The 20,502-nt window shown below is 36.5% G+C and overlaps 1 protein-coding gene across 5 annotated transcripts in view; it reads left to right on the forward strand.

Moving 5' to 3' along the window:
• Positions 1 to 18,795, forward strand: part of TAPT1 (transmembrane anterior posterior transformation 1) — a 50,232-nt gene extending 31,437 nt beyond the window's left edge. For all 5 annotated transcript variants that reach the window (XM_064653156.1, XM_064653157.1, XM_064653158.1 and 2 more), the window contains 7 exons: positions 4,645 to 4,725; positions 5,586 to 5,695; positions 7,323 to 7,382; positions 8,812 to 8,880; positions 10,413 to 10,489; positions 13,934 to 14,094; positions 16,669 to 18,795. In XM_064653156.1, the coding sequence (XP_064509226.1) occupies positions 4,645 to 4,725; positions 5,586 to 5,695; positions 7,323 to 7,382; positions 8,812 to 8,880; positions 10,413 to 10,489; positions 13,934 to 14,094; positions 16,669 to 16,898 (788 nt within the window). In that variant the 3' untranslated portion in view covers positions 16,899 to 18,795. The remainder of the gene's footprint in view (positions 1 to 4,644; positions 4,726 to 5,585; positions 5,696 to 7,322; positions 7,383 to 8,811; positions 8,881 to 10,412; positions 10,490 to 13,933; positions 14,095 to 16,668) is intronic.
• Positions 18,796 to 20,502: the final 1,707 nt, after the last annotated feature.

Below are 20,502 nucleotides of genomic sequence, written 5' to 3' on the forward strand. Positions count from 1 at the left end.
ATGGAAAAAGGTTTTGTGGCTAGATTTTGACATGTGACCGCTCATATCTACTCACTTGCACCAGCAGAGGATGCATGGAAGCACAAGCAAATTCAGTGCCGTCTTTCAAAAAAATCTGAAGTGTGTATGGGCAGTATATGTATAGTATGGTGTGTGGCCAGACTTCAGGGCCAGCCCTAGTAAGTGTGCAGGTTAAGCATGGCATTGGAACGCAGTTTATCACAGAAACATAGAAAGGCCTAGTATGGAAGTTCCAACCCCTCTGCTGTGTCCAGGGACACCTTTCACTAGACCAGATTGCTCAGAGCTCCATCTAGCCTGGCCTTGAACACTTCCAGGGATATGGCATTCACAACTTCTCTGGGCAACCTGTTCTAGTGCCTCACCACCCTCACAGTAAAGAATTTTTTCCTAATATCTAATCTAAACTTACTCTCAGTTTGAAGCCATTCCCCCTTTGTCCTATCACTATATGCTCCTGTAAAAAGTCCCTCTCCATTTTTCTTGTAGATTCCCTTCAGGTGATGGAAGGGCATAATTAGGTCACCCTGAAGCCTTTTCCTTTCCAGGCTGAACAAACAAAATTCTCTCAGCCTTTTCTTGTATGAAAGGTGCTCCATCCTCCTAATCATCTTAATGGCCCTCCTCTGGACTCACTCCAACAGGTCCATGTCCTTCCTGTGCTAAGGACTGTAAACCTGGATGCAGCACTCCAGGTGGTGTCTCCCCAGAGTGAAGAGGCAGAGTCACCTCCCTCAACCTGCTGCCCACACTTCTGTTGATGCAGCCCAGGATACAATTAGTTTTCTGGGCTGCAAGTGCACATTGCCAGGTTATGTCCAGCCTCTCATCCACCTGCAACCCCAATTCCTTCTCAGCAGGTCTGCTCTCGATCTGTTCATCCCCCAGCCTGTGTTGATACCTTGAGTTGCCCCAACCCAGGTGCGACACTTTGCACTTGGTCATATTACACTTCATGAGATTCCCATGGGCCTATTTCTCAAACTTGTCGAGGTCCCTCTGGATGGCATCCCACCCTTCAGGTGTGGCAACTGCACCACTCTTGATGGTCATCTGCAAACTTGCTGAGGGTGCACTCGATCCCTTCATCTGTGTCATTAATGAAGATATTAAATAACTGATCCCAGTATGGACTCCTGAGGGACATCACTTGTCTCTGATGTTCACTGGGACTTCATGCATTCTATGTCATCAGGACTATGCATGGTATGTGCTGACAAGAGGCCGGTCAAGGGGATAAATATATCTGAATTACTGCTGGATGTCAGGTTGTCAACACTTAGGAGCATGAATACTGAGAAAATAAACTTCTTAATCATGTGCTTGTGGAGGTAGCTGAAGACCATTTAAAATGTCCTCAGTTTGTCATTTGGGCTCTCATTTAATCGTGTCTTATAATGGAAAGGATTATTGGAGCTGTACTGTGTTCTAACAGAAAAACAGTTTCTGATATGCTTCTCATCAATACTCCTTGGATACACGTCAAACTGAGTTGAAATGGCTTATGTCAATGTTAGCTAAGGATGCTCATGATGGAGAATGAAGAGAGCACTCTTTCTTTCTACTTTATTCTTTGTTATGCTAAAGCAGAGGAGAGTAATTTCCTTCTGCTACTACCTGAGCTCTCTGTAACTGAACACTAACACTGGTGGCTTGTCACGGTTTCGCTAAATTCACAAATACAATAATTTATTTTGCTTTAGTTGTTCTTTAAGAGCGCGTTGTCTTTAAGGGTGAATCTAGGAATGTAGCCTTACTTGCTCTATAGTTCGCCACATCATCTAAGAAGTGGCAATACATGGTACAGGAAATTCCCTTCATGTGTTTAAAAATACATGAATGTACATATGTAACATCAAACAACTTCATAATAAATGATGAAACATCACTGCTGCATGTTTTCTATTCTGAAATTTTAACTGGGATTTAAAACTGATTACCAGTGGTTGATTTGGATATCCTGAAGCTTTTTTTGTCTTTGTCCATAAGGCTGAGAAATGAAATGAATTTTTTTAATTGTTTGGGATTGCTGTTGAAACTGCTGTAAAATGCTGTCTCCCTTGCTTGCATCTCTGACAGTCAGTTGATGAGAGGGATGAGGATGAAGAGCAGCAGCCACAGTCATTCGTCTCACTCCTAACAGCCTTGAACAGCTGCGGCAGCAGAGATAACAGATTAGAGGGGAGGCCAATGAGAATAGGAAAAATAAGCAGAGGGGAAAATAGGTATCAGCCTGTCACCCAGTCTCAGAAATTAGTGGAAGAAAAATGTTTATTATTATAGCACAAGCAGAAATTTAAAGCCCAAGGTGTCCCTTCTCCATTTGATCCTGTTGTCTGGTGAGGTACATAAACCAAGCAGGTAATAAATGTCTGGAGGATTAGCTTGAGACATGCTTTAATATTTAGGCTTGAATTAAGGTCCTTAATTCCCACTTGAGAATAACTGTCTATAAAGGCCCCCTAAGATCTGAAGCACTGAAGATGAGATCTGTGTGTTGTCTTACACATAGGTGACCAGAGATGTGTCATGGCAGTGTGGAAGTATACAATGTGGGAAATACAAGATGAAACCTGTCTGAGATTCTGGACAAAAGTCTGAAAACTCAGTGATTATTTCCAGGTTGCTAATGGGTGTGATAAAGAATTTAGATCAATGAATGCTTGACTGCATTTTAATCCATTGATGACAGCGCCAAGTGGTATCTCATAACTAGATTTTCCAGAAAATACTGTGTTCTGGTCATTTGGGCAGTATTTTGTGAATTTAGAAGCATAGAAGAACATACTTGAGTTGCTGGAGTGTTATTGGCAAGAAACTGAGAAATTATGACTATCTATGTCCTGTTTTTTTCAGCTTTAAATTTATTGTACTGAAGAATTTCCTTGTTTCTTCCCCCATAAATACATCACTTCTTGTGTTTTGGAAGCTTGTGCTTCCTGTGACCCTTCCCGAGCCTGTACTGAAAGCTGAATTTATGTACCCCAAGACATGTCTTTTTTTGTGTGTACATGCAATCTCATTCTTGAATCCTGCGCTTTTTGTTCCCCTCTTCTGGAGGATTTGTTCTTTTCTTTTTGCTCCATTTTTTCAGGCTTAAAAGTATTTTGAAACTTCTATTTTAAAATGAGGGGTATTATACTGTATTATCCCATACACACCCTATACAACTGCAGCCACAAGCATTGTTATTCACCTGTGTTTAGTCAGAGATGATGGAAGCTGACACAGTGTCAAATACTTTTTTTTTTTTTTTTTTTTTTTTTTGGCCAGATCAATTTTTATGTGTTCTTCTGAACATTTCTATTTCTTTTTTCCTAAAATCAGTAGCTAGAACCCCACAGAATATAGGAGGTGCTTGATGAAGCAAACCCTTTGGATTTGGAGGTGACTTGCCCACAAAGAAATCATTGTAATGGTTATTAACAGATGTAATAAGCAATAACAGTATCTTCACAGATTTTTCTAATAGCTCTGTCTTCTAAAGAGACTTCTTTGGACTTGCTAATTATGATATTGTTTTAGGTTTTACCCTGTTTTTCAGTAATTTCAGGTGTTTTTTTAGTAAGCTAAAAAATGTGATGCTTTCTTCCTGAAGCAAGCTGTATGCGTCATCTCTGGAGACAGGGCACCAAAGCAGAAAAAAAGACTGCCCTGTCTGGGAGGGCAAGTCATAGGACTTTGTGTGTAGTCAGAATTCTTTTGTGTTACAGTCCTTATAAAGATACAAGGGCTCCCTGAAGCAACATCTCAGCCTTGGCCATATTGATCAACATAACTGGTCTACTCTGACCTCCAATCAGGAGGCCTGGAGACACACCATCTGTAACACTGCTGATGCCTTTGAGAACGCCCGCGGAATCACTCGAGGAGAAAAGACAATGCAGAAAGAATCGTGTCTTGCAGAATATACCACCTAAGGAATCTTTCTGCTGTGCCTTTTGTAATCGGACATGTCTATCTTGTATTGGCCTTTTTAGCCAACAGTGTGCCTGTAACAAATGTGGATAGAGCCCTTCCCAAATCTTCGTTCACAAAGCCTAGCCACGAATGAACAGTACCTATGGTTTTGATAACTGCTGATACATCCTTCTGGTCCCTTTTAAGGTGGCAATGTGAAAGACTGGTAGGAACCTCCTAGCTAAGGCTAGTCTTGAAACACTTTTTTTCTTTCTATTACTGAACCCAGTGTATAGCAATTTGGATATCCACAATCTGTAGAAAATGAAATGCACCTTGCTAATACCTTGAAAAGACAGATGGGTATATTGTCTTCATTTTTGTACCAGGAGGTGCTGGTTCTTTTTGAGTCTCAGAAGGAAAGCACAAATTTTATCGAGAAAGATGATTATTTTATTAACATATTGGAAAAGGTGATAGTAAGTCATGACTTAAGTCCCCTCTGCTGCTTGGAACCCTGAGGTGAGGCAGCATCGGACAGACCAGGCCACAGCCTGCTGCAGAAATCCTGTCTGTGGTGTCGTTCCCAGCTGGTTAAATAATTTGTGGAAAAGATTATCTAACCGAAAAATCAATAAATTATAGAACCTCAGAATGAGTAGATACCTGTGTATGCAAGCAAATGTTTCTTTGGAGTTGACAGTTTGTTTTTTTTTTATCTAGATATAAAGGAGAGGTTCACCAATTACGTGCTGCTACTAATTGTATGTCTAAGAAATATGGAACAGTTCTCATGGAATCCAGGTGAGTAAACTAGTAGAAAAATTAAATAAAACATTACAAATTCCTGTCCAATCAGCAACTGTATCTCTTGCTTCTTTCCTTAATCTGAAAGATAAAGGTAACTAAAACATTTAATTAAGGAATCTTAATTTTGTCAAATACCTTAGATTCTCATTTTTCTATTTCTGACATTCTTTTAAGAGTGACTCTATCCTCTGCTAGAAATATATGTCATTATGCCATAAACGTGCATAGTTATATTTCACGTAGTGTCTGGAATGATTTCTTCCCTGCCCTTTCCTTTCCTTGGGGTACACAGAAAATGAAAGATTCCCTAGAAAATGTTATTTTGTGAGGCTGGAATTTGATAAAGATGTTAAAAATACCATTCTTAATTTAATATTGATTATACTTAGAATTTTAATACCATATTGAATAAATATTGAGTAAAATATTGATTCTTATTTTATTAAAACATTGCTTTAATAATTTTGAGCCTCATCTATGTGCTGTATTTTGCTTTAATGTTACCAGTCTACCTAAATTTTAGCGTCAAAAACTGCAGGTGCTCTGCCTATTCCTTAGTACTGAACCTGTATTATCCAGTATTTGCAAAGGTTTTTTTTCCTAATAGAGATAAAGCCTTACAAAGTAAAGACTTTGGAACCTTATCCTAACTGTGGTGAGATTGTATAGTACTGATAAGTTTCTAGAACACTGATGGAATAAGGAAGATGCACACTATGTGCTGAGTGGTGTTGTAAAGTCATGGACTCTCAGACTCTTGAAGATTTTTTGCAGTTGAGCAGAAGTGTTATAATCTTTATTTTGTATCCTGGCATTAAATTAAATGGCCTAACATGTTTCTTCCCAACCTACAGATCATCTTTGGGTGTTATTCCCGGATGTTTGCATGGTGGTTGCTTCAGAAATTGCAGTGGATATTGTGAAACACGCCTTTATAACAAAATTCAATGACATCACAGCAGATGTAGGTATCCTATTTGGAATGCTGAGTGCTCTTTTAAGTTGTAGTTTATTTTCCTAATATTTTTTTTTAAGTATTAAAATTTTTTCCAGTCCAGAAAATGTAAAAATAGTTATTTTCATATATAACATATAATTTGGAAAATCTTGGTGATTTCCTGATACAATATACTTCTGAGGATCTTTTAAATGGGGAAGTAACACCTCTGCTTCTAAATTAGTAGTTCCAGATCCATAAATTATTGCAAGTGTTGTGTAACAGCTCACATAATAGCTACAATTCACATAACTGGCAGATCCTTTTGTGAAGTGATCATTAGTTAAATTGATGGAAGGTTGCTTGTTCTGCAGTCTAGACAGAGCTTGTACCATTTCCTAACAAAATAGTTTGTAGGTTAAAATTTGGGCTTTTGGAAAAACAGACCTTGTTAGGATATTTTAACTGTGCTCTTGCATGTGTGTTAAAAGTGGAATCTGAAATCAGATATTTTTTTTCCACTGTCCCTGGAGTACTAATATGAAGTAGGTTATGTTAGTTTCCCACTCCTGAAATTTCTTGGGCCGCATATATTATCCAGTCCCTCTTTTAAAGCAGTGGATGAGGTTACTTCTTGTGTGTTGCAGCGTGATACATTGGCCATTTGTCTTCCACATTGTGTGAATTCAGATGCACTTGATAAATTTGTGAAGATGTGAGTTAGTGTCTTTTCACTATTAAAACCACTTTTCAGGAAATGAGATCAAAACTTGTGGAGTGCTGTCTTTTTCAACAGCTCTAAAGTAACTGCATTGTGCAGTAGAGAAACAAGTGTAATAGATGCACTTAATAAGCTCCCTTATGCCAGAGGCATTTATGCATGCCCTACTTTCATATAGAGAGTGTGGAAAAGAGCAGTAATGAAGTCATGATAGCCAAAAATGTAGCATGCTTCAGAGTGCTGAAACAGCTGGAGGATGGGGGTAGTGACTGGCAATTTTGCAAGGTTTATTTAACAAACTTTGTATCTTTTTGTATGAAGTTCTAAAGATTTATGGTTGCTAGGTCAGACTTTTTCCAGAATTTTTAACACCTGCAGTGCAAGTTGTCCTGCCACTTATCCTTAGAATAGACACTTTTCTGTCTTAATTTGCAGAACTGTTAAAATTTAAAGAGAAGGAAAAACTTCATCTTCTGATGCAATTTGCTTTTTTTGTGGGTTCACTTGCTTGGTGCATAAGAAAGCTCTCTCATTTGTTTAATTTGATGGTAGTGCTAGCTTTCCTGTAGCTTAAAACCAATTATGAACTGTGAGGAGAAAAAAAGTAAATGTGATTTGTCTTATTTTGTATTTCTGATGAGGCTGAAATTCATTAACTTTATAAAACCTCATTCAGTTCCAAAAACATAGTGTTGTTTGTTTGTTGTATATATATGCAAGGTGCCTTATTGCTGGAATAGAGGCTCATCTCTTGAAGTGTGCAGTCAGACCTCAGAAAAAATGGCTTTGACTTTTTATTTATAAACTTTTGACTTTTTTATTATAAACTTTAGTTTATAATATTCTATGGAAATATTTTATTAATAACTGTGTTGCTTTTATAAAGTGTGGTAACAAATTAATCACACATCTGATGTGCTGGATGTTTTCCAGGTCTACAGTGAATACAGAGCCAGTCTTGCATTTGACCTTGTTAGCAGCCGACAGAAAAATGTAAGCCTGAAAATAAAAGGAACTTTCTTGTATTAACTAACATCGTTGTTAGGGGGGGATATTGGAAAAAATACTAAAGAAATACATACAGTACTATTACATTCCTACACTGCTGAAATTCTACTCTGCTTTTTTTTAATAAGAGAGAACGAATATTTCCTTGTGATTTATATTATTATTTTTGTCTGGTTGTTCAGGTCGGTTCAGGCTTTATTTAATATATTGTTGAGAAGTCTCTTCCAAATACACTTATACTAAGCAGATGATTGTAACATTCTTTTTGTGATAATTGTAACATAACCTTTTTGAGATACGTGAAAAGTAAGCAAGCTTAACCAGATGGTCTTGAGATAATTTTAGATTCCTGTTCTTTTCACAGTATTTTAACTTTGTTGGGTTAAAACACAGGATTCATTAGGACTTTCTGTTTCTTCACAGAGAACGTGCACAGATGTATAGGGATGTTTGCACCATGAATGCTACTGTTATGGCTCGGGTATTTATAGAACACACAGACCGCTTGTGTTTTTATTTAGTACAATTTTTTAGAAGACTATTTACAGCACACCTTTCCTGGAGGAGGGCTCGTTAGGGTTCACTGGTTAGGGTTCCACTCATCAGCGCTCTAGATACATGCTTTAACTGTTAAATGAACTTTATTACAATAATTTCTGTAGTTTTCTTGAGTATGTTTCTAGGGCTGTTGTGAGGAATGAGGTAGTTAAACCTCATAAAGAAGTTAGGCATCTTCAGTTACAAATAATTAATTATTAATAATTTGGTAATAGTAAAAAACCCAAGTTTTTTAGTTTTGATAACTCTATTACTTTTCCTACGGATCCTCTGTGGGAAGTGAAGTAGTATCATTTAGGCACTAACCTCTGGTGCAATGTTCAGTACTGCAGGCAAGCTGTCATGCAAACTGTTTTGAGTGTTCAAATGTAAACACATTTTCAAAATTATTTTAACACAATTGTCTGAAGGCTAATTATAGATGTTTGTCAAATAGTTTAAATTGCTAGTGTGGCGGATAATTGTGCTTTTATCCCTGTTACAGTTTTTTCTGTAGACTATTTGAGGATCAGTCAAATTAATACAAAAAGATCTCTAAGCTACTAATAATGTGCAGATAAAATATCACAGTGCCTTTGGATTCAGTATCCTAATTGCTCTCGATTTAGGGATTTGTATTATACTCCAGTTTCTCTTATTGAGAGCACTGAAGCTAATCTTACTGGTCATGGCAGTATCACATTTTTGTCTGAGAGTACAGCTATCTCCGTTTGAATTCCAAAATGTGAATAGGTACACTTTATGCCAGTATAGTGTTTGTTAACAGATCTTTATTCTTACCTAGAGGGTGTGCCAAGCTAAAATAAGCTCATTCCTTTGCATAAGTAGTTCATTATTCTTCCTCTTTTTTTCCTAGGCATATACGGATTATAGTGATTCAGTTTCCAGAAGAATGGGTTTCATTCCTCTTCCACTTGCTGTTTTAGTAAGTTGTATCTTTCCTATCAGTCTTCTGTCAATAAGATCTCACTTTTGAGACTATGAGACTCTGAGATAGCTGACTGGATGTTTTGAGGATGAAATTATCATGTTAAGGTACTGAAATGATGCTGGACAGTTGAGTTAGCATTCAGTATAACCTCTATCACATACTACTTATGACTTCACAAATGCATTACTGGTTCTTAGAACATAGAATGCCTTTCCTAGAAAATCGAATATATATTAATTTGGTAGAATTTGTAAGAATTTGAATTGTACTAGTGGAATTAAACTACATCTGTTTATTAAACATATATTACTTTTGGCAGTTATCCTATTCATTCATTTGGAATAGTCAAAGCAGCTGGTTGCCAGAAGGTTAGCAGTAGTGCAGCAGTTTATTTAGGTTTTTCATAGTAGTCCTTGCAGTTGTTCCCGTGATGGCATGCTTAATGACTAAATATTCTTTTATATGGGGCACTGAGCTTTTGAGCTGTTGTAGAATACATCATTCTGAAATAGTTGACTGTTACTTGTACATGCTGCTGTAAAATGAATCACTTCATTAATGGAACTTTGTCCACATGCTGTCTGTCTTGAATTAACTATTGGAGAATGTTTTCTGTAAATAGCTGCTCTAATTTTCCCTATACACACATGTAGATAAGCAGTAGTTATCATAATGCTGGGAATGTGTACTTGTTTTGCCAGTAAATATGCTAATTCACAATTTTCCTGGAAGAATATCAATACGAATTAACTTAAATATAATGTTCTCCCATTGAGATGGAGGAAATACTGTTGACAAGCTTTATGTAGGTTTGTACTCAGGATTTAAAACAAACAAAAAATCAAATCAGAACTAAACCAACAAAACCCCAAAAGGAAGCACCACAAAAAAGCCCACAAACAACTATGATCCTAATCATTATTTCTTTTATAATGGGGTAAAGTACATCCCATCAGAATTTAATTGAAATGCTTTTTTCAAGTTATTTGTGTTCTGGCATGATATGATATACTGGAGACTAATAGGTTTAAAATAAAATTAAGTGCTTTGCTAACTTGAAACCCTAACTGTGAACTACTGAAATAAAACTGGGGTTTCAGGATCATTTATTAGTGAAACTTGAGAGCCATATGCCTAGTCCACAAAGCAGTTTTGTATTCATAAGGTTAGCTTGGTGCAAAACACCAATTCTGTTTTGCTGCATCAGAATCTCTTGATATTTTCCTCAAAATTTGTTTACTCGCCTTCCGGCCCTTGAGTTTTGGAGACTTTTTTCACTTATTTTACTTGAAAGTCAGTGGTGAAGGAAACGTTATCAGACTCCAGTTTTGGCAAAGCAGTATAATACTTATTCAACCCAAAATCTTGAATAGTTGGTACTACCATGGAGAACATTAGAATAAATTTCTGTTAATGTAAATGTTTCTACTTTTTCTTGAATTTACCAAATAAGAAATGTCTGTTATGATGTTCTATTTATAACTGTGTGCTAAGTTTTAACTGATTAACTTTTATTCTTAAAACAGCTCATAAGAGTCGTAACAAGCTCAATAAAAGTACAAGGAGTCCTAGCTTATGTTTGTGTTGTGCTGTTCTACTGTGGGTAAGTAAATGCATACAACTGGAAAGTATTCACCATTATTTGATCAGATATATGAAAGAAGCTTCTGTTGACACTTCTAGATATCATTGTAAACATAGTTTATGTTCAGTAGAACAGAAATGTAAAACCCTTATGCTCATAATCTGAAATTAAGAGTGCAGATTTATCCCTAAATACTGTAACTGCATTGAGGGATTATAGCCCTCAATAAGTAACTTCATTAACGAAATTAACTAATGGAAAAACGATTGTGAGAATTTATAACAGACAAACACCATACTTCTGTGTGAAAAGGAAAATTGAGTTCTAAGGAGTAAAGTTTTCTGTGAAAAAATTCAATAAGACAACAAAAATAAGCAGTTTAAGTGCTCTGAACAGACTGTGAATTTTTCTCTCTGGTAGTTAAATGCAAGGTTTACTTCGTGTTAGGAAACTGCTGAAAAAAAAAGTAAACACAAGGCTCACCTGTCTGGGAAGGGTGAGGTTAATAAGTAATCTCAGTTAAGGAATATAATGTCCTGTGGCAATTTGTTTTCCAAAACCAATGCTTTGCAAGTATCCCTTTGCTGCCCAGTTCATTTATACTTGTGTTATCTTTAGCTTCTCACCAGTCGGTATGTACTTCTGAGATACACATAGTTGTACTTTAAATGCAATCTAGTTTGCCTGTCTCAAGGCACTTGCTGTAGACTGCATGAGGATGGCCAGTTTCTAGGAAAACTGTCAGTGTTTGTTGTCTCTCAGTACTGATACATATTGGAATCGTCCTAAAATTAATCATAAAGAATTAAGTGATTCAAGTTGCTACAAAGAACCTGCCCTGTGTTATTGTGGGAATATCTCTTCCAGTGTCCTACCAAGTTGTGCTTATAATTGAAGGCAGCAAGGCTTGGGAAGTGAAAGACTTCTAGGTCTGGGGGAGTGGTTCTGCAGGTATACGGGAAGAGAGGAGACTACTGTTTTACAATAGCTTATGAAAAGAACAAGATTTCTGCATATTTTTCATTAATAGGTAGACTCTTATCTCTAATCTGACCTTTATCTGCAAAAAAAAAGTAGCACTTGATCAGATGTGTCTAGTCCACATCAGTGTAGGGACACATCTTTTTAGTGTCAGACAACTAGGGCTTTGAGATATTGCATATAGGCCAAATATTAAAATTTCAGCCACATTCCTTTGCACCATACTTTGATTTCTTCCCCAGCATACTACATGCTGTGCCTGTGTTCTCCCTAAAGCCAGCTCTATATAACTGAAAGCACTAGCCCCTAATCATCACATTCAAGCTGGTATACCAAGCTCAGCACTTTCATTCTGCACACTGGTTTCTCCTTTTTCCCAACTTATGTAATATTTTCCTACCTCTACCGTTCCACTGCTGCAGCCCAGTCCTGGATTTTTTGCTGTTGCTGTGGCTTGGAGAATGGAGGGCAGGAAGAAATAAAGTAGTTAACATGAAGTATTAAATGCTGCTCCTTGAAGGCATAGGTCACAGAATAAATACATTTTGGTCTATTTTGTCCTTGTTGAAAAATGAGAACAGAGTTTTACTTCTTCCATGAAGTCAGATTTGGAGCTAACTTACCTCTTGGATCTTTCAAGTATTTTGTGTTATGAACATAAATTTCAGCTTTTCATCAAATTAGTATAGCATAGATATGTGAGAAATGACGTGATAAAATCTGAAACAGTTAACTGGGCAAAGGATTGAGCCTGTAATTTGTTTCGTATTGATAATTAACAACTGTAGTACTGTAAATTATAGTATTAAAGTCTTGCCCAGCATATGAAACTTGAGTTTTCTTTTTCTAGAATTTTGAACAATTACAAACTTATATTGTTGTTAGAAATTTGAGCCTGGGGTGGGCTGGCAGAATAGAATGAAGGAAAATTGCTAGAAACACTTGCATAATTTTCCAGGAGAAGCTGGAACTGATACAGTAAAGTGTTGATTTATGGCCTTTTCAACTTCTGATCTCATTAAATCAGAGACAAATCATGCTGTAAAAACCTACTCTCAGAACAAAAACATGTTACATAAGAAGTGTAAGAAAAACACCTCTAAAACATTAAACATGGAGAGCTTCTCAACTCTCTGAAGTAAAATCTGTCCCAATAATCTAATACAATTGTAGAGAAGCACAGCTTTCAACTTCTATAAAATTATGTTTTCTTTGTGGTTGCTTGGATACTAAAATGTCACTTTCTTCAGAGTACTGAAAGTGGTGTGCTCTGCTCATTCCTCCATTTCTCTAAATTTCTTCTACAAGTAAATGTATTGCATAAAATTCCCTTAAAAGTGTTTTTGTGTCTGACAAGTTCTGATTACATTAATGCAGTGAGAGAGAGTGAAGCTGCTGCTGAAGTGTGGTTGGGTTACTTTATGATTAAGCAGTTAGACCTGCTCCATGGGTCTGTGAATGTTCACTCCAAGTTGGCTTTTTAGTCTGTTAGTGATGTACATAATAAACAGACTTTTCAGAGAGTGGAGAATGAATTTAGAGTCTACATTTGGTTCACTGTTGTTACATAGCTTGATTTGCCTACAGAGTGTTTCATTCATCCTACAGAGAATAGATCATTGTTTCCTTGTCATTCTGCAGTGAGCCTTCACTCACTGCAGTGGACATTGATCTGTGAGTCATGTGTTAGCTAGTAATGGAACTTAGATATTACAAGGCTTATTTGAGTGGTAAATCTAAAAGCACTTGGTGGTAGATGAGACCTTCCTGTTCTTCAAATGTAAAGACAGATGTAAAAGGGATTCAGTAGTTTGCCAAAGTCTGTGCTGCAAATTAGTGATAGAAGAAAAGGAGTCTGCCACCAGCTGGATTGTGCTGTGATGGTTAATGCAGTGCTGCTACTTTGGATTTGTTGAGTTTTATGCTCTGTCTTCTGTGATGTGAAAAAGGACTTATTACAATTAGCCTGTAATCTGCGAAAGCTAGATATTGGACTTGACGGTGCTGGGTTAATGGTTGGACTCAATGATCTTGGAGGTCTTTTCCAACCTTATTCTATATTTGCTGTCCTGTGGTTCAAAGTCGACGAGTGATCCTTGGCTGAGCACACTTATGGCTACAGTTCTAAGAGTAGTGCATTTAAGTTTGACTGTTGAGGGCCCTTTTTCCTTCTGTGTTTAAATGTTTGATGTCTTAAATGGCTGCTTAATTGTCCCTGTAGTCCTTTAGTTAAATGATAAAACTTGGTGTTTTTCTCTAGATGCTTTCTGAAGGAAAAAAAATTAAGCATTGAATCTGAAATAAATTGTTAGGAAAAGGAAATTACCTTTTGATCTTGCTATTGAAAGGATTTAATTTGTTAGCTAATCCTTCTAAGACAGCACTAACTATATGCAATTATTTTCATATAAGTAATTGCAGTATGAATAATATGCAATTATTTTAGTATGCTAATGCAAATATGTAAACAATTTTTTTCAGGCTAATATCTCTCAAAGTCCTTAACAGTATTGTATTGCTGGGGAAATCATGTCAATATGTAAAGGAAGCAAAAATGGAGGAGAAATTATTCAATCCTGTCCTGACTGCAACCCCAGGGAAGACAGCTGGCAAACAACAAAGCACGTTTAAATCTACCCAAGGTAAGGTTAATTGCCTTGGTTCGTTTTCAGTAAAAAGCTGGACCTTAATTGTACCATATCACAGCTGTGAACATAAGTCGGTAAATGTAATAGAATTTATTGCTTTTAGTTCATACATCATCTTTTGGTAATAAATATTCCTATCTCTGATAAGATCCCTTACACATGGATAAAAACAAAGGTGATAGAAAGAAGGGAACAGTGGCAGGCTGTTGTTTGAAAATCATAATTATAGAATGTTTGGGGTTGGAAGAGACCTTTCAGAACACGTAGTCCAAACCCCTCTGCCCTGTCACTGCACAAATAAGTAAATATTTACACATCAGCTGTGGCAGTGCTTAAGTTTAGTTAGCAGTCTATGTATTTCTGATGGAAATGAATGTCAAACATGGTAGGTTCAGGCATAGGTATAATTAGGTATAATTAATTGTAGTTGTCATGAAAAAATTAATGAAAAGCTTTATGAAATCCAAATAAGAATTTCAACAAGTCTCTACGAACTTTATTTCAAGTCTGTGCAGTGCAGTTTTCTCCTAGAGGTCGTCAGCATTAGCGGTTAATATATAATGGAAATGTGGCATTATTGTACTTGTGTGACACATTAAAGAAGGAAATAGAAACCTTCATTGTTCCAGTCAACTGAATTGGATTGTATCTTCCTCTATGAAAAGCTCAATGAGAGCCCTAGAGAACCTAACGGTGAGGCTTTTATTGTGTTCACTACTGCTTGCCAACGACATGAACAGCTTGAAATGCAAGGTGCTTGTTAGTCGTCAGAGTGTCTCGCCAGCAATAGGAGAGTTAAGAATCTGTCCGTTTCAGTCCTAAATCTCTACATCTCACCTGTGTCAAATCACATCAGGCAGAAACTTGGTGCAGGCATTTATTTTTAAATTCATAGAATTGCTTTACGTTCATGATGAAAGAATGTAATATGAATTGGTGTAAATGTCTTGCATTTCATTGGAGGACTATCATGATGATAATGTTTTAATTAAACATTTTAGAACTACAGTTGGGTATGACACTTAATAAGTTGCACTTACTTTATACTGAGCCTTAAACTACAGTATATAAATCCTGAAGACTATTTTTAACTGAAGTAGCAGAGATGTTTATTTCCTCTTCCCATGGAAAGATTTTGATCAAAAAGTAACAACCAAAAAGCTTTTGCAGATTTTATTTAGAATATTCTGAGCATTGGTGATTAAAAGGCTTGACTTTACAGTTTTTGGGGATTTTATACTTTTTTAGCAGTTCTTTATTTACTAGAAATCAATTATGTGAATAATTTTACCTTTCACAGCTTTTGTGTATTTGCATTATTACTACTGGGGTCTACAATCTTAGTTAATCTCTATCTCCCACTCATCAGGTTTTTTTCAATACAGTTGTTCAACCCATCTCTTATTAGAATTAGAGTAAGGGAATTAATCTCATCTCCTTTCTGCCAGCTTATAATTTAAGTCAATTTATTTTCTGAAGATTTCCATTTCGTTCACAGAAACAGTTAAAATTTTGAAGAATAAAATTTTAAACTTGCTCTTGAAGGATGAAAGTTCTAATTACTGGTAATCATTTGTGAGCTGACAGCTGATGATGAGTTAGAAAATACTTTTGTTTGTAACCAAGTTCTACAATTAGCATTACTTGTCTCCTTTCTCAGTGCAAGTTTATTACCTTAACTTGCATAAGACTGTAGAGCATAATCTATGTACCTTTAAGTAGTAGTTGGTACACTGTGAACAGATGTTCTACAGAAATAAATTTTTGTAATAATTTGGGTAGTTCTACCATTCTGACAAGTAAGGTTCCCTTGGGCTGGTCTCCCGTACTCTCTACATCAGTCAGATGTTTTCAGATTTCTTTAGAAACAATACCTCTGTCTTTACAAGGAGATAGTAAATATGAAAAAATATTGCTGTGTCATTTGCTTGTGCATTTTAATTCTTTAAAAATTTTAACAAAATATGGAAACAATACATGGATATTACTTACAAATATCTTAGGTTAATGAAGCCAGTGTTGAGTCCCACTGAAGTAAGAGACAAGAATAAAAATAGACATCTTTAACAGCACTGCTTTAAGAGCCAGTGCTAATAAAGTGTGTAGCAGTGCATGAGTCATTTATTAGCCATCCCTAGAGAAGGCAGGTTTATTGTACTTATGTAGAGGATTAGGCACATCTAGTTCCTGCCACAGAGATTCCTTTTGTTCATTTCAGTAGAAAATATTTGTGTGATTCACACGACTGTCAAAAATCTTTTTGCTTAAGCCAAAAAAATGAGCATGTAAACCAGAAAAATACTCTAACTTCTGCTGCTTATGCTCTTGCTCATTATTTGAACTTCTGTAGAATTAACTTTCTATCCATTTACTAAAATAGGAAAGAAAATCTCTTACAGTAAAGCGAATAAGAGGTAGTAGCCTCCAGAAAGCATTCTCTTGCTTCTGCTGATTTGATGCAGTGCACTTTTTTAGAATAGCTTTGCATGAATCTGGATGTTACAAATTGCATCAATATGTCCATGTTAAACTCATGATTATCTTTGTAATTGTCTTCTGTTCCAACAGGAATTTCCACAGATGAAAACGGATCTACATCAGTTACCAATCAGCCTGTGCATCAGAAGGACAATACACCATCTTTACTTGTAACAAGCAATTCTGATCAATTTCTGACAACTCCTGATGGAGAAGAAAAAGATATAAGCCAAGACAGTTCAGAATTAAAACACAGGTCTGCAAAGAAAGACTTGTTGGAGATAGACAGGTTTACTATTTGTGGAAACAGAATTGACTAAGATTGTTTGTTTTGTTTTTTTTTTTAAATCAATGTGCTAAGGATACTGAGCTGTTGGGACAGCAGATGCTACCAGAATGGACAGTTGCCAAAAGGCACATAAATATTTATTTAAAAACTTAAATTATTAATGGCAAAAAAGAATATTAATTTCTTTCTACAAGTAACTTGGCTTGGTATCTGGTCGGGTCAAGTAAGTGATCTTTAGCTTGCCTCTTGGAAAATGTGGTGGATCGTGAGTCTCTAGCCTGGTGGCAGAGCTGCAGTATCACTTTGCTGGAAAACAGACTGGAAAAAAGCATAATCCTGTTCTGCATTATGAAACCATGCTTCCAGAACACTGTTTTTCATGAAGGTTCCTCCAGTGTAAGGATATTCCTGGAAATGTATGACAACTTGACCAGAAGCTTGCCTATCCTGTTACCGTGTTTTATTAAACATCTGCAAGCAGAATTCAAAACTTGTGCTTATATCGACAAACGCATAAAGCATTGGTGCATAACACATACACAAACCAGTAAGTCAAGATAGTTATTCTTGTCAACAAAAACCTTTTCAAGATGTATCTTGAAAATCTTGTAATCAGAATAAAATTTTGCCTTTAAGTGAAAGACTTACTGCATAGTATTTTATCTGAATACTAAACACCAAGGAAAGATCGCAGTAATGAAGGTTCTGCTTAACTGGGCAAATATGAAGCATATCCATTTCATGTGTTGTGTGTCCTGCAAGGCAAATTATTTAGAAAATTACTTTTAAAAGCTGAGGATTTTTTGTTGCTGTGGGAAAAGATCTTAAAGGGACACTTCTAATGTTTAGAAACAGCAATGTTAACTGCAACGAAGAAGTGTCATGTTGGAACTGTATGTACGGCATTACCACAGCAGAAAAGAACTGCCTTTTGCATTTGACTCTTAGAAGAATGACATCTGTGTATTAACTTGCCTGAGAACATGCTTGTAAAAGCTAATACTGACAATCAAATCAGAATTATGCATCTTTATTTAATTGATTGGTTGTAGTCAAACTTCAGTAGATCTATAAAGCATTACAATGCATCTTAGTTTCTGATGTGAGATGCAGTTGTGAAAGAGTTCACAAAAGACGGTTTTGAATCCTCAGAACAAGAATGGATTAAATTTGAGCTCAAAACTTGGGCTGGAGTCTTGTGTCAGAAGAGACCCCTTAGTTAATGATAAATTCTTCATATGTTGTTAAAACACAGCATTAGCTTCCTATGCCTTTCAGACATTTAAGTAAGCACCAGTTTCACTTTTCAAGGAAAGGTATCATAAAAGTACTTCAGTGCTGGACAAATGAAGAGAATTTGCTCTTTGCTAATTTCATAACTTGTCAAGAGTGGGAAAGCCCAAGTTTATTTGCTGTATGAACATTTGAAAGTTTAATGTATGTGCTAATCCCTGAAACTTGCAGGACTACAGTAATACAGCAAACGGAGGCAGTTGGACAGAGTTGTTACGTGTCTGAGCAGACTTGGTAATGAGAACTGCAGTACAGGCAATGTGGTCTGCTCAGTGGGAACTTGTTGCTGCAGTCTTTCAGCCTCTCCTCTCCCATTAAGAGTAGTGGGAGTAATGGCCAAAATCTGTAGTTACTGATCAGGGATGAGAGTAAAAAGGACTTGTGCTGTGGACAAATTAGAAATTCTTTAATTTTTGATGTATTTTATACTAATTGGAGATGTTCACACGTTGAAATTAAGATTATCTGTCAATTTGGTGTATCTTACTTCATAATTATTCAGCAGTTGCTAAAGAAAGCTTGAAATTGCTTTCATTTTTTTTCTGTTGAATGACATTCTGTATCAATTTTATAAGTGCATCTTGTGTGAAACTCAATAAAATTCAATTTTGTAATATTTGTTTAAAAAAGGAAAAGTACAGCGTTGAGATTTCTTTTTTAGTATTCAGAGTTGGTGATCTTGCAGTGTATTTGATGTATTAAATTCTGATTTCCATAAAGTAAGATTCCTGCAAATGTGGGACAAGAAATGTGCATAAGAACTGGGTTATCAATGGCTTTACTTCAAATCTATTTCTGTAGCAGTTGGTTTATGCCACTTGTAGGAAGAAGGTATTGATGCCAACCTATTATTAATTTGGTTTTTAAGGGCACACACCATGTAAATGAAAAAATACTGTATCTTAGGGGAGTTGTAATTTGTGTAGTCAGTTACTACAGCTGGTCTACTTACACCTACACAGCAAAGACAAATGTCAATGCAGAATAAGCACAGGCAAATCCTTCCCTGAGCACAAGGTGGTAGCAGTGGAAGGGTAATGGCTGATTGCACTTGGGTCCGAGTCCTGGCCTGGATCCTCCTGGGATTGGGAGCCTTGGTTGGTTTGTTTTGACAGTTGAATTGTGGTACCCAGATCTAAAGCAGTCTAAAGCTGGGCTTTGGGATACGGTGGTACCTCTCTGCCTGCTGTGTAGGCATAACTTCATTGACCTGCAGGTCACGATGGTGCAAAGGTGTGCTCGAGGCACTGGTTGTAGAGGGCACTGCAAACACAACACTTCCCCTTAAGCTCTGGAAGCCTCATAGGGGATCAGCTGGGCATGAAACATCATTGTTTCCTCTTGCTGCAAGCTCTCTGTTCTCGTGTTTTTGTTCGTGATTTATGGGGATTCATTCCTTGGATATCTAGCAGTGAAGGGTCACAGCTGCTTCTCTGGCCCTGGGTGGTCCTCTCAGAACTCTAGAGGTGGCTGAGGAGGAACAAACCACCAAACGATAAAACCCCAGCAACACCAAATTTCTCATCTATAGATACAGCTGTTTATTCAGGTTTTCTTGAAAAGCTCCTGTCTTAACACTGATATGTGTAAAAGCATCAGAAGTTAAGTAGTGAATAAATGGAGTTCTTCAATTGATAAATCCCTCCAAAATTAAAATCTAGTCAAGCAGTGATATTTGAGCTGAAGTCACAGTTGCCAAATTAATTCCAAATGCACACATTGAGTACAATATATATTCATAATTAGTATTATTCTTTATGGGAGCATTAAGGAACAACTGTTTTGACAGGATTATTTAATTAATCTTTTGAAGCCTTTCAGATGTTCAACAGCCAACCAGAATTTTCCCTCAAGCAAAGTAGTTTTACAATGACAAGCACACTGTTAATTTACTTGCCTCTTAATTGAGTGAGTGTGTTGAAACTTTTCAATTTTGTCTTGATTTTTGTGGTGCAAAATTTTCTGTACTCTAAGCATTTGTTTAGAATTTTGTTTCTGTGAGTCAGCATAGTTGATGAGGTCACTTGTTAAAGCCAGTATTTACCTAGTTGTGGCTGCTGTGCCAGCTCAGTTGTTGGCTACAGTTGTGAATCTATTTGGTGGTGGTAAGCAAGGATGAATGCAACTTAATTATAGCACAAATGTACTCAAACTCTGTGAAACTCCTGAAACACTGCAACATTTTGTCTTACAAACTGGGCTACTCCGTCATGAGTAAACTAGGAGTTGTATCAACTCTGTCCATCTTGGGTAATCGTAGCTTCAGAAAGCTCTTCACAAGTGCTGAACAACTTTGCTCTTAAAGTTTCTTCAGAGTTTAAGTGCTCTTTCTTAGAAATTTG

The sequence above is a fragment of the Pseudopipra pipra genome, chromosome 4 (assembly GCF_036250125.1).
Source record: "Pseudopipra pipra isolate bDixPip1 chromosome 4, bDixPip1.hap1, whole genome shotgun sequence".
NCBI classification, from domain to species: domain Eukaryota; kingdom Metazoa; phylum Chordata; class Aves; order Passeriformes; family Pipridae; genus Pseudopipra; species Pseudopipra pipra.